General features: G+C 41.2%; 1 protein-coding gene across 2 annotated transcripts in view; it reads right to left on the reverse strand.

The window, feature by feature from the left end:
• The window catches only part of dennd2b (DENN domain containing 2B), a 49008-nt gene that overhangs the window by 9549 nt on the left and 26539 nt on the right, over positions 1-12920 (reverse strand). For both annotated transcript variants that reach the window (XM_010730995.3, XM_010730986.3), the window contains exons 5-14: positions 12406-12527; positions 11279-11476; positions 10788-10884; positions 10581-10625; positions 10034-10218; positions 8001-8110; positions 6868-6937; positions 5131-5208; positions 3139-3279; positions 2837-2985 (exon numbers count right to left, since the gene is read on the reverse strand). In XM_010730995.3, the coding sequence (XP_010729297.1) occupies positions 2837-2985; positions 3139-3279; positions 5131-5208; positions 6868-6937; positions 8001-8110; positions 10034-10218; positions 10581-10625; positions 10788-10884; positions 11279-11476; positions 12406-12527 (1195 nt within the window). The remainder of the gene's footprint in view (positions 1-2836; positions 2986-3138; positions 3280-5130; positions 5209-6867; positions 6938-8000; positions 8111-10033; positions 10219-10580; positions 10626-10787; positions 10885-11278; positions 11477-12405; positions 12528-12920) is intronic.

A 12920-nucleotide genomic window follows, 5' to 3' on the forward strand; every position in this document is an offset into this window, starting at 1 on the left:
TACATGTGGGTTTAAACATTCATGAGAACGGGGCTGATGTAAAAATCAGCTGGTCAGGCTCTCGTAATGGCCAAGTCTTTCTGTACTCTTTGAAAGACAGAAACATTTCACATGTTTACAGTGTGTTGATTTCACTCTAACTCTGAGTTAAATACCACATGGGGAACCGGTTTAGTTGTTGAAAGTGGTTTTGGCTTCGTGCCAGCTGTGCAGAGCGTGTTACAGAACAGGACCTAATGAAACGAGTAGGCTACCAAGCTCATTGATTAGGAAAGAGCCAGCAGCAGTGGTAATAATTCTACCTGTCTGAGAGTAGGGTCAACATTAATTACAATACTGCAGCTGCAGAACGTGTTAGTGCCTGCTGGATCTTTTGAGTGTCTCTGCAGCCTCTAGCGCCACACAAGTCAGCTTGATTAATTCACCACGGCCATGAGAAGAGCCTTAAGAAGCCATTGTTTAGTTTCCCTCTACAGTCGCCTCCCTTTTTCCTCTTACCCTCTCTTTTTCTCTCAAACACAGGCGCCTCATCTTTCACTATATTTCTTATTCCTCTTCTTTGCTACATCAATCAATATGTGAGATAGCTACCTCCTGTAACAGGACATGTCTGCAATCAAATATCATTTCATCACAGCTTGAGTCTGTTTCAAATACTGCAGGGAAGATGACAATGGAGTCAGATCAGGGAAAGTCATTCAGATGCAAGGCGTAGTAACACTTTAACTGTAGTAAGTAAAGCATTTCACTGCCATGCCAAGAGATAAATCCAGACATGCACATACAATTTGCTAACCGTCCTCAGCTCTAGCCTGAGGACTTGCAGAGGCTGTTTACATAACTCTGCAACCCTGACAAAACTCATTCAGCATCCGCAAGTCAATTTAGTTAAGCAGTTATAGAGTGACATAGCTGATGATGAATTTATGTGATTAGGCTTCTAACTTGTTATTACAGGCATCGGACAGTGAATGATCACACAGTGATCAGAAATTGTGCGTGCAGACTTTCATGTAGAGGCAACAACGACCGTGGAAAACACAACAAATCCTTGAGTGTAATGTTACAAGAGTTAAGTGAACGCATCGCGCCAAAGAAACAAGCGATAGAAGACCCCACAGAAAACGACTGCCTAACATGGTTTTTCCTCCCGCTTCCTCTTTGTATTGGGTATACATTTCAAGTGAAAGAAACATACATCATGTTCTGCTGGCGAGGTATTTTGGGAATGGATTATGTACCCGAGCTCCAGAGGGAGCAGCCCTTTTATCATAGGCATTAATGCTGCAGTGAGGCCCTGTCACTGTTTTTAAAAGAAAACCAAAACACAGGAGCTCTGCATGTACGCATGCATGCCTGCACACACACACACACACACACACACACACACACACAAATGGTTTGAGGAGATCATACAGTAAGCACGACTGCATATTTAAGACACAAAATTATATAACTAACATTTGTAATTTTCATTTTTGTAGTTATTTCAGTATTCTGCAACATAATTTGTAGCCTGAATTGTACTTTATGGTTTAACTGTTTAACTGTTGTTCTGCTTCATAGTAATTTAACCATTTGCCAATCTGAATTTGAATGGTGGCTCACAATGACAATAACATACTGATGTTTAGCTGGTATAGTGTTTACCATGTTTGCCGTTTTAGTTTAGTGTGTTAGTGTGTTGACAACAAAAAAGGGCAGCAGAGGGCGATGAGGATGTCATTAGTTTTCCAGGTATTTGGTCATAAATAAAAATTTTGACCTGATGATGGCGCTTCAGAAAGTTATTACAGTTTATCCTGAGGCGAACATTCATGAGAATCTATCCAACAGTTGTTGAGACATTTCACCACAAATGTGAACCTCACGGTAGTGACTGAACTTTGCTGTCAGGAAGCAAGCATTGACAAATCGCATATTTGCCCATATAGTCATACCATCACTGTCTTAGACATTCGATCATGATGATACTGTAACATGAGTTACTCAATGATTCCCACCCAGTGACTCCTTGATGTTATCACCTCTGTTTGGAAGGAATTTCTCCAGGGACGCAGAGAGTGCTGTAGCTCATACATAGGGAGTGAACGTGGCATCGTAAGTCAAACGGTGACAGTCGAGGCACAGATCACAGAGGGCAGAGTCGCACACACAGGAAGTGCATTCCTTCTCCTCACAGTCACTGCCCCCACTGATGTTTGTTTAAACTGTGCTTTGATACATGGAGAGATTACTTCTCCGCTCAAATCTCCTCCCACTCCACCCTCGCCTCCAATGCTCTAAAAGTACTGCTCTCTTTTCTGTAACAAGAGGACAGACTGGGACACAGAGTCCTTGGAGAATCTTATCGGCCGATCCATATCCTCTTCTGGCAGTGACTCTCACTGGTGTGATCCACTTCACTTCTGGTATCATAACTGGCAGCTTATTGACTCACAAGGTAACTAAGTGATCTGTTGCCTGACTTTCTGATAATAATCAATACATGATAATCAAAACCCACATGGCACATCAACCACAGCATAATGCTTCTATTGTGTGTGGAGAAAAGTTATTGCATCTGCCAATCACCTGCCAGGATTAGTCTAAAGGAACGGGCTGAAGGACAGAAGTTGACCGTCACCTGGCTGGCTGGCTGTAATAGAAAGATATAAAAGAATCTATTACATGGCTCCTATTGATGAAACACAATATTTGGTTTGGCCATGTTACTCTAAAATCTGTACAGAGACTCAAAATAAAAAGTCACAGATCCAATCACACTGCTGAAAAAGATGAAAAAGGATAACTGACCCTCACTGCAAAGGGACAAGAACTAATCATGGAGCCTCACCTGAGTTTATCAGCCACAAAGATGACTCTACGCTCCAGCAACAGGGAGGCAAAGACTCGTATAACCTGCCGTACACTGAGGCAGCTGAACAGACTGTCAAAGTCCACGTGTTCCAGTCTGGAGTCGGTGGGCCGCCTCAGCTCAATGACCTGAATGACCACAAAAGAAATATGAAATTTAAATCAGCACAGTTTGTGGTGCTAATGAACTAACAAGTGTATCTTAAATTATTTGGGGTAATGGGTGTAATTAAAGTTGTGAAAGATTAAGCAGTTGGTTTCTGCTTCGTCAGCAGCTCTGACCTCATTTCCTGCACCGGGCAGAAAGGTCTTAACTTTGATAATCTTCCCTGGTGCAGGAAAGGGCGACTCCATCAGACTCCTCATGAAGGGGTAGACCAGGGCTGCTGAGACGCCTCGCCGTCTCTCTACCTCATCCAGGATCTGAACATGGCAGGACAGAACACAGTTTAATACCAGTTATAACATAAACAACACTCAAGCCACTGGAAATCTGTTAATATGAAATGATGGGTTTTATTGCTATCGAATGAATAGCCAAGCAAGACAAAAAAGTGTCCAGTCATAAAGGTTATTGATACACAGAGCCATGGCGACAGTTGATGGAAACATATTGCTTGATGACTAGCAATCGTCTGGAACTCAGTATTCATTTTTCTGTTTTGAAAAATAGCAAATGGATTTCTTTCCATGTCTGTGTGATTGGAAAATTCCACCCAGTGTGCCTGTCTGCCTGTTCTGGTTCAAGCTGCCTCCTGTCTGGAAAGTTGATTGGAGAATCACTGTTTTCAAGGTCACATGATATCACCTCTGTGTCCTCTCCATCTGTCTGTCTGTCTGTCTGTCTGTCTGTCTGCGTTTCAGGTTTGCTGCATCTGAGGTACTCCCTCGCACTCTCTCAATCTGTCACAGATCCTAAAATCTGATGTAAAATTAGACAAACTGGTTCAAGTACAAAAAAAAGTTTTGTTCACAAATACACATTAAATGCTTACATTTATTTACATGGCAAATGTAATTATTATAAATATTTTTAGATTTTTCATTTCAGGTTCTAGGTTTTTGCAAGCCTTGGTATATCCCCACACAGCTTGGTTGCAGTCTCAAAGGGCTTCACAAGGCCGGCCATTATTACAGTTTTTCTCCATTGGTTTGGCTCATTTCTCAAAACAGAAATTACATTCTCAAAACGCTAAGATCAAAACAGTGCTCCTAAAACAGTTCACTCATGTATCAAAACTAAATTTCTTTCTCATATAAATAGTCAGTACCTCCAAAATGCATCGTCTTTTTGGCATTGTGTGAGCACTGCAAGTCAAAATGTTTAGGTCGCTGTACTAGTTTTTTTGTCTAGCTAACAGAATACAATTGTGTATAAAACTGAAAAATGAAAGTAAAAAAACAGGATTTTAGAGTAGCCTCTAAGGTTTGACATCGCACATTGCACTCACACTGCCAAGGAAAGGTAGCCATTTTATTCACACACATAAAGTAATCAGAGTAAAAAGATAATATATAAAGCATAATATACTGTTATATAAACACATAAACAAAAACAAGGAAAATTATATGTAGCCTACAGTGCTGTAAATAAATACAGTGTATGGTATTCATGGCATTATGTTGATATGATTATGTATGAAATGATGCTGACATGTTTTAGAGAGAACAACCATTAGACTGAGAATTAATCAGTTTAGATCAACAGGATCTATTCACTCGGAAATTTTGCTAAATGCAGGCTAACTGTACTTAATCATTTGCAAAGATGTACTAAGACATTTGCAATGTGATGAAATTAATGAGAATATATATATATATATTCTCATTAATTTCGATTGTGAACAATTGCCAAGTGGTTTGGAAGTTTGTCCATGTTGTTTTTAAAAATGTAATTTCTGTTTCGAGAAATGAGCCAAACCAATAGAGAAAAACTGTAAACTAAATGAATACAGCACATATTTACATGCTGTCTTTGACATAAACAATGATATTTTATATTATTCTGCTCTGTGTTGGCATCTCTGAGGCAAAAGTGAAGGAAACAATTACTCTGTGAAATCAGAAAGTAAAAAATAAAATAAAATAAATAAAACAAGGTTTACCAGTGAACAGGCGTTCAGCAGAAGGTCTGCTGAAAGTCATTTACTTCAGCTGTGAGACGGGTTAACCACAGCTACAACACCACACACAGCTTGCTTACTGTAGCTGTCTTGTCTACAGTTCATGTGTTTGTGTGTGAGAGTGCACATGATGGTGCGAGGCTGAACTCACCGTGGAGAACAAGTCAAAACAGCCCAGCCTGCTGATGACACAGTACACCTCTGGAAGACGAGGTCCTTTCCCAGTCGGCTGCAGGAGAAAGCAACAGAGACTTGTTGGGCACTGGTGTTAAATGAGACACATTCACAGATGTTCTTAAAACATCTGTCTGCAAACACATTTAAAGGGGAATCAAGCTATGTAGTGTTGCACTTCCATAAGGATGGAGGACTTGCAAGAGTTATTTAAAAATCAAGACAGCAGACGGCAAGATATCCTGATTTTTTGACCAAATCTGTTTAGTCAATAACATGTATATATAAAGAGTCACATCATGATAACACAATATTTAAATAGGTTGTTTAAATACTGTAGATGAAGTCTTTAAATCTTGGCTGTGATCTGAGGTGAAGTCTTTCATGTGGATAGCAGCTTCCTAAACACAGGTGATTTATCTGCTCCTGCTGATCATATCTACCTTCCTCTGTACACTCATAGACCATTATGTGCTTCGGGACACAGGCCCTCAAACACAGACACAAATGAACACAAGCACTCAAGAAACGCCAATCCACTTGTCCATATTAGGTATACAATTTTCTCCTGTTGTTTCTCCTTCGCTTTTCCAAATGGATGATTAAATCAACTATGTGGAGCTTGATTCAAGTCCTCAGGAATGCTCGGTTACTGCCAATGGCTGGTCAGACAGCAGGGAGGAAACAAAGTTACTGGAGGAGAGCAGCTCACCTCTTCCTCTAGCCTCATTAAAATCTGCTTCTATCAAGATGAATCTCAGATCAACACAGACAGCAGAAAAACATTTTTTTGTCTGGTCAAAGAATTCATCAAAAGTCCCACTGTTATCCACCACGTACACACACACACAGTGGAGCATACACACTGTAAACATATTCAGAAATCCTAAACGGCAAACAAAAATCACCACCACATTGACAGAATCCCACACAGTCATGCTCTCTGCCCGCAAGCAAAATGGGAAGCTCAACAGAAAACTTCAAAGTGCTCTGCAGCCTCATTATGTAGAGGAAATGCTCCACAATGACAAAGTTCGGATTTTTCATGGTTTCTCTTTGTCTCGCCTCTCCTGAGAAACTCTCGTTAAATTGAATGAGTCAATCCTAAGTGGGCTTTTATCATAAAATATGATATTTTTATGCACTTTATGAGTAGGGCTGAATGTTTGTACTATTAATACTAATTTAATTAGCATGTTGCGACTGCTGATTAGGATACTGTACGTATGTGATTATGACAAGCCAAGCATATTTTATGATGACAGATTTACATATTTAATATTAAACCACTTTCATGCATTTTTATAGCAACTTGAACTTCTCAGATAGCCATGTGGTTTGAATGTTTGTTATTCCAGATGTTTCTGTTTCTGCTGCTTGCCATAGGTATTTCCTGGGCAAACCAGAACAATAAAAGGCTGCAAAGTCCCCCGACATGATCATCATGCTGATCAAGCAGCGATTATAATGAATAGGTGACTTTTTTTTTTTTTTTTAACCTATCTCGTCGAGCACGCTGTTTTGTTTTGTTTTTTGTCTTCTTTGCTTCATATGTTCTCTTTTCTGCTGCCACAGCGGACGGTCATGCAACACATCAATGTCCCCACAGGAAAACCGTATCACATGTTCACATGTCTGTCACAACAAACAGGGCTCAGCAGGGTGTGAGCCGGGAGTAGAGGACCAGAGAGAGAGAGGTTTAACAGTGGCTTACCAGCAGGCGTCTGCAGTACCCAAACCTCCTGCTGCCATCCTCTCCAGTCAACATGAAAGAGAAGGTCTCACTGTAGAAAAAAAGAAACATATACACATGAGAATCAACACAAAGACACATAAGCATGTAGACAATTTGCATATACACACTTTTGTGTTGGGTCTGGCCCAGTTTTACATTTAGCTGATGGTGTAGCAGCTGTAGCACACAGATAAAAGATTTTCTCCAAGCATGGAGGTGTTTGAAAGATAATCATGATTAAAGAAAAATGTTGATAAGCATCAACACCATAAAATTACCATTGATAACATAGGTATGAGTGTGTTGACAGTTGTTATTTCTGTCATCCATTATAGTAAAAAGATATTCCCTCTAAACATTCATTCACAGTTAATACTGCGTGCTGGGGAACACGTGAAGGTGGATTTACACATCATGAGAAGTACTGCTCAGCCTGTCGTGACAGTTAAATAATGTCCTCTGTGGTGTTGGAGGAGATTTTGTCTGAGAAATTTACCTTGATGATGTCATCAAGGTTATCTTGATTACAGCTTGACACTTTTTTTTTTTGGCCTTTATTGATAGTACAGCTGAAGATAGAAAGGAAGCAGGGGGCAGAGAGAGGGGGAGTGACATAGCAGTCCGATGCGGGATTCGAACCAGGGCCAGCGAGGACTATAGCCTCCACACACGGGGCGGCCGCTTAACCCACTACGCTACCGACCGCCCAGCGGAACTGAACTATAAATTATAAATATTCCAGGGGCGTAAAGTAAAGATATGTCAGCCTCTGCTGCTCGGATTTGACTATTCTTATACTATTCTGTCTCTCCCTCAACTTTATGGAAGTGAATATTGAATAGATACTTTATTGATCCCTCGGGGGGGGGAAATAATTTTTTTTCACTAAAGTTTTTTACATGCATTTTTACCCGAAATACAACCACACACACGGGCTCATAGACATGCAAATGTGGAGAGAGATGGGAAGTGAAGGGCAGCCACATAGAGCAGGTTCGGTGCTTAAGGGCACCTCAACAGTGCCCAGGAGGTGAACTGTCGCCCCTTGGACTACTGTAGTTATTAATAATAACTTTGAAATGAAACTGAAATATGAAGATTCTGAGTCATACCTGGTGTACTCAGACACAGGATTCCAGTCCTTTGCATCTGGAAAACAGAACTGAGGAATGGCTTTGAGCCTCTGTTCTGCCTCCCTCATCTGCTTGGTGGGCCTCTCTAGCTGTGAGAGGAGAGGCGAGGAGAGGAGAGGAGAGGAGAGGAGAGGAGAGGAGAGGAGAGGATTTCATTCAGCTCTTTCTCCTTCAAATAACTGTGTCCTCCTTTTTTTTTTTACGATCCCCATGGATGTCAGCGTGACCAATAAATGACCAGACTAACGTTTCTCCCATACAAGGTTAAACCTTTGCCCCCCTCTAGTCCTCATTAACTCAACAACAGGCTGAGTGTTTCCTCTGGCTGGCAGAGATGTACTTCTCCCATGGGACACCACTGCTGAACCAGATCTTAAATAACTTTAAAATATAACTTTGAATAACTAAAAACACTTCTCTGCTACAGAAATGGATCCTGGTTATTTTTAACTGTAAACAGGCTCCCAAGACTCCCCAGGCTCTGTGTTATAAATCTTAATTGCTTGTACAGCTTTAAATTGTCAACAACCTGTGCAATAAAGTGTGAAAACCTCACAGGAATATATATTTTTATTTTAATGCAAACATTCAAAATCGGGCATGGGTTCCTCCTTATGGCATAACTAGCATCCAAAAAACACCAGTTTATTGGAAGAGGTGGCACATTAATGGGCTGTGTTTTACTGATTTATTTGAAGGGAGTGTGCTTATGTCATACTGTGAAGGGAAAGGAACATTTTTCAGAAGCATTTACAAATCAGCAGCTGGATTACCTCCAGGATTCAGCACAAAGATGGAAATCACATCAAGGACTACTTCACGCTACCAGAGGAGTGCCATTGAGCGTTTTCTCACCCCCAATTCACCCAATGCAAAAATAATACACACATATTATTGAAACCACTTAGACTCAATTTATGGAACTGCCAATAAGACAGAGGCACTTTGAGACGCCGCATTAGTGAATATCCAATTATCCAACACTTCTGGAGAACAATTTTGGAATATCTGAGTGAATGCTTGAGAAGGAAATTGCCGTTATTAGGGGACTGAAAACAGTACTGTATCTGTAATCATAGTAGGCATCACAGCGGTTGCTAGGACAATAGTTAAACACTGGAAAACACTAAAATCCCCAGCATTAAAAGGATGGGCAAACGCTGTGACACAAACTGTTTTATGTGAGCTCGAGCTTAACAAGATGAATCACAAAGAACAAGAGTAAGGCACCATCTTAGGGTCTTTTTTTGGACTTTGGCCTGTATTATGAATATTGTCTCCTGATAGGGATTAATATTATCATATGTTGCATGGTAATTATTCCTTCTTCGTCATGTTATTATTAGTATGTCCATCATAATATCGCATTTTTTGTCGATTGTGTATTTTTTGATTTTGTCACTTATGCCACTGGTGTCACATATATTGTTAGCAATCAGAAATGTCTAACAATGATTTGAATCATTAATAAAACGGGCATGATTCACAGTCCTACACAATACATCATCGCCTCATTTTCAGCATACACACCTCTGTAGTAATCCTTGACAAACAGCTCACAGTGGGAAAAATCTGAGAAGCCTACAGTATATAATTACCTCTTGTTCTAACACGTTACGGCCCGCTTTATCTGTGGCATCAACTTTTACATCTTTCAGACCTAAATATGATTTACCTGCATTACATAGATTCAATTACAGTCCATCATCCAATCTCCAATTATCCAACAGCTGTTAGCTATGTCAAGAGAGGCTTCAAATCAACTATATTAAGCTTCATGGTTGACTTTTCCCCAGAACATGACATAGGTTTTTAAACTGATTAAGTGATGAATGTGTTTCTTTTTCCCACCTTTCCCCCCCTGCATTCAGCAATGACACATCACAAGCTTAGGAAAACGTCTGTATATCTGTGTAGTATTTGTAATTCCTGAGTTAAAACACTAGGGCCCAGGTGAGGTCCTTTTAATACATTTTAGGGGATGGATTCAGCTATTACTGGCCTGCTTTTACCTTGGGGAACTGGTAGGTGACCTCTGGGGAGTACGAGTTTTTGCTGGGTTTCTTTTTTAGAGAAACAACTACAAAATACTCAAAGAGTTCTCTCTCCTGCCACTCAATGAGCTGCAGCTCCAGTGTGCGGTAGCTGGGGGCCTGTCGAAGGATGGACTGCAGTTTCAGCAACCTCTGGGTGTGAGCTGAGGAGGGAAACAAACATCAATACATAGAATTAGCTGTCTAAACAAAAGGGTAACCTTCAGCCAATCAGAAAATTCAATATATTGGTGTAATTCACTTATACTGAAGACTTGTGTCCCAAACAGAGAGGAAGCATCATTAATCTCATCAGTATTCATTCCTATCATTCAACCCCGACATGTGATTAATGCTGTATAGTCTGCTGCTAATCCATGCATACAGCAAATGTTTCAGTTACAAATCACACAAGGTCACTTGTTAAGTACAAAACCAGGAAGACGGTGCAAGAACACAGAGAAAAACAGCCATAGTACAGAAATGTATCACCTAACCCTTGCCAATGAACGCTGTGGTTACTCACCTTTGAACCTGTCGTCTGAGTCGCTCTCGCTCTCACTGTTGTCATCTGGAGAGAGACATGAGACAGATAGGTCAGAGTGCAGTTTCACAAACATGTGTTTATGTCATGGGAGGGACACGGCAAGAACTCTATGTGGGTGGCTGAGACACAAATATTTACTCTTTACTTATCTGGTGAGTGGATAAAGGGACTACAGAGGGCCCTTACCTCTCAAAGACGTAGTCTCAACATTAGACATGGTCAGCTTCTTTAGCCTCTTCTTCCCACGTTTAGTGCAGTAAATGGAGTTGATCCTCTGGACCAGCTGTAAACAGAGGAAAGAGGAAATTCTCTGTTGGGCAATCTGATGTTTTGTTTCTTTTCATCCTAAGTATAGAAGAAGGGGTTGTACCTGGCCAAATGTAATACTGTACTGTGCTTTTAAGGGCTGTTGAAAAATAGAACGGAAGAGCATCACGTCGAGTTCTTGAGAAAAGGTACCACATGAGCTGAAACCCAAGCAGTAATTACACGCATTGAGGCACAGTGTTTTAAAAACATCTTTTCCAAACTGAGGAATTACAAGTGATCCAGAGCTGCTCTGACTCTGATTTGGTCCCTACAGAAACCTGAGCTGGTCTCTGAAGCAGGAAAGGAACACAGTCAGAGCTCTGCAAGGACTTAGTGAAAGTGTTTGTGTAGGATCTAGTAGTGTGTACCTTGGGGATCCTCCAGTGCCTGTGTGAGGCCAGGGTACCATCATCCAGCAGGCCACAAGGTGAAGTTGATACACCCATCTGGGGGAGAAGCAGCATTTCATCCTGGCTGTAGCGCTTGGACAGCTGTGACATCCGATGGCTCTTCCTTTCACTCGCACCAGGGAGGCGAAGGGACTGACTACTGGGTTTGGAAGGTAACTAGTCAGAGAAAAAAAATGTATTCATTGGCTTTCCATAAATACTCATCACATGCATTAATTAAGCTATTTACTTTCTATATATGGCAAGGTTCGTCATTCCCGTACTAGATTCGACTTAGATGGGTTTACAGAAAATAATGCATGCATTTAATCCACCGTTACTACTTTAATCTCATTGATATCAGGCTCACTGTTTACTGTTCGCACTATTTACACTATATCAGAGCTGTTAGGAAGTTACTCCTAATACAAATCAAACATTAAAAGAATTTAAAGCATTCAACCTGGGGAACACGTGGTGGCTTTTATTGTATTTGCCTGAGAGGTTACAACTCATCAAAAGTGCAAGAAGAAGAAGCCACGTTGAGTTGTCAAAGGGAAAAGCTGCAGGCAACAGGCTGAACACCTACAACTCCCCCAGTAAAGTAATAAACTTTGCTGTGCTCTGCTGTTGTGTGGAAAACTACGCCCTTCTTTTGCAGCATGGAATCACATTTCAGTCGCTCATGGCATCATGGAAAAAAGCCAGTTATTGACTGACTTTGTTATTAAAACAAGATGAGTTTGTTTGGAGTTTGCTCATTGTTGCTCATCTGCTGTATTCCTGGCAAAATAGCTGCTCTGCAATTGCACTTGTTGTTACCTCTAGTAACCATAGTGTCTCCCCTTTCTATAGTGAGACAAGTGCCCTTGCCTTGAAGTGCGGAAGCCAAATCTGCAGATGGGCCTTTCTTTGGACAATCTCCAGGTCTAAACATATCAGGTTTCCTGTAGTGCCACAAATGAGGTGCAAGGTTTTTCTAAATGATCTTGTCCAGGATTGAGCATGGACAGCCAGTGAGGGGGATACACGTCACCACAAGAAAACATGTGTGATATGTTTACTATAGAAAAACAGTGCTGTGGATCCCAACAGGCATGGCATACCTGAGGTGGAGAGTTAAGTTTCCTGTCCATGGTGGTCCAAGATCTGCTGCTCTCCAGCAGACAAGACTTCCGACCCAAACTCTTCCGCTTCAGGTCAACATCCTCATATGGGTTCTCCTTCTCTGTGGGGATGAATAAGGTATTCAATTTAGCTCAAATATAATGTCTGCAGTAAAGCCCAGCAACTGTGCATAAACGGAAGATGTTTCTGACAGAAGGCAGACGAGGCTGTGGGATCAAAAAGGGCAAACAGGGGGCAGCAAAGGGTGTCAGGGGCAAAAGAGGGACTCCCTGTGATTGGAAAGATACTGTAAGTCAAAGAGCACTCCTGACTGGCTCAAAGTGAACTCTCTTTTTTCAAAACAGTTGCTGTTGGCACCGAGCCCCACAGGCCCAAGTGGGCCAATTGAAACTTCTGGACACAACAGTGCTGGTGAGTCACTGTCCAGGTATGTTAACTGTCTGCTGTGAAAGATGAGGAGGAGAGTCATCTTCTTAGACTGTCATTGTGGTAA

This window comes from Larimichthys crocea, chromosome VIII (assembly GCF_000972845.2).
Source record: "Larimichthys crocea isolate SSNF chromosome VIII, L_crocea_2.0, whole genome shotgun sequence".
Lineage (NCBI taxonomy): Eukaryota > Metazoa > Chordata > Actinopteri > Sciaenidae > Larimichthys > Larimichthys crocea.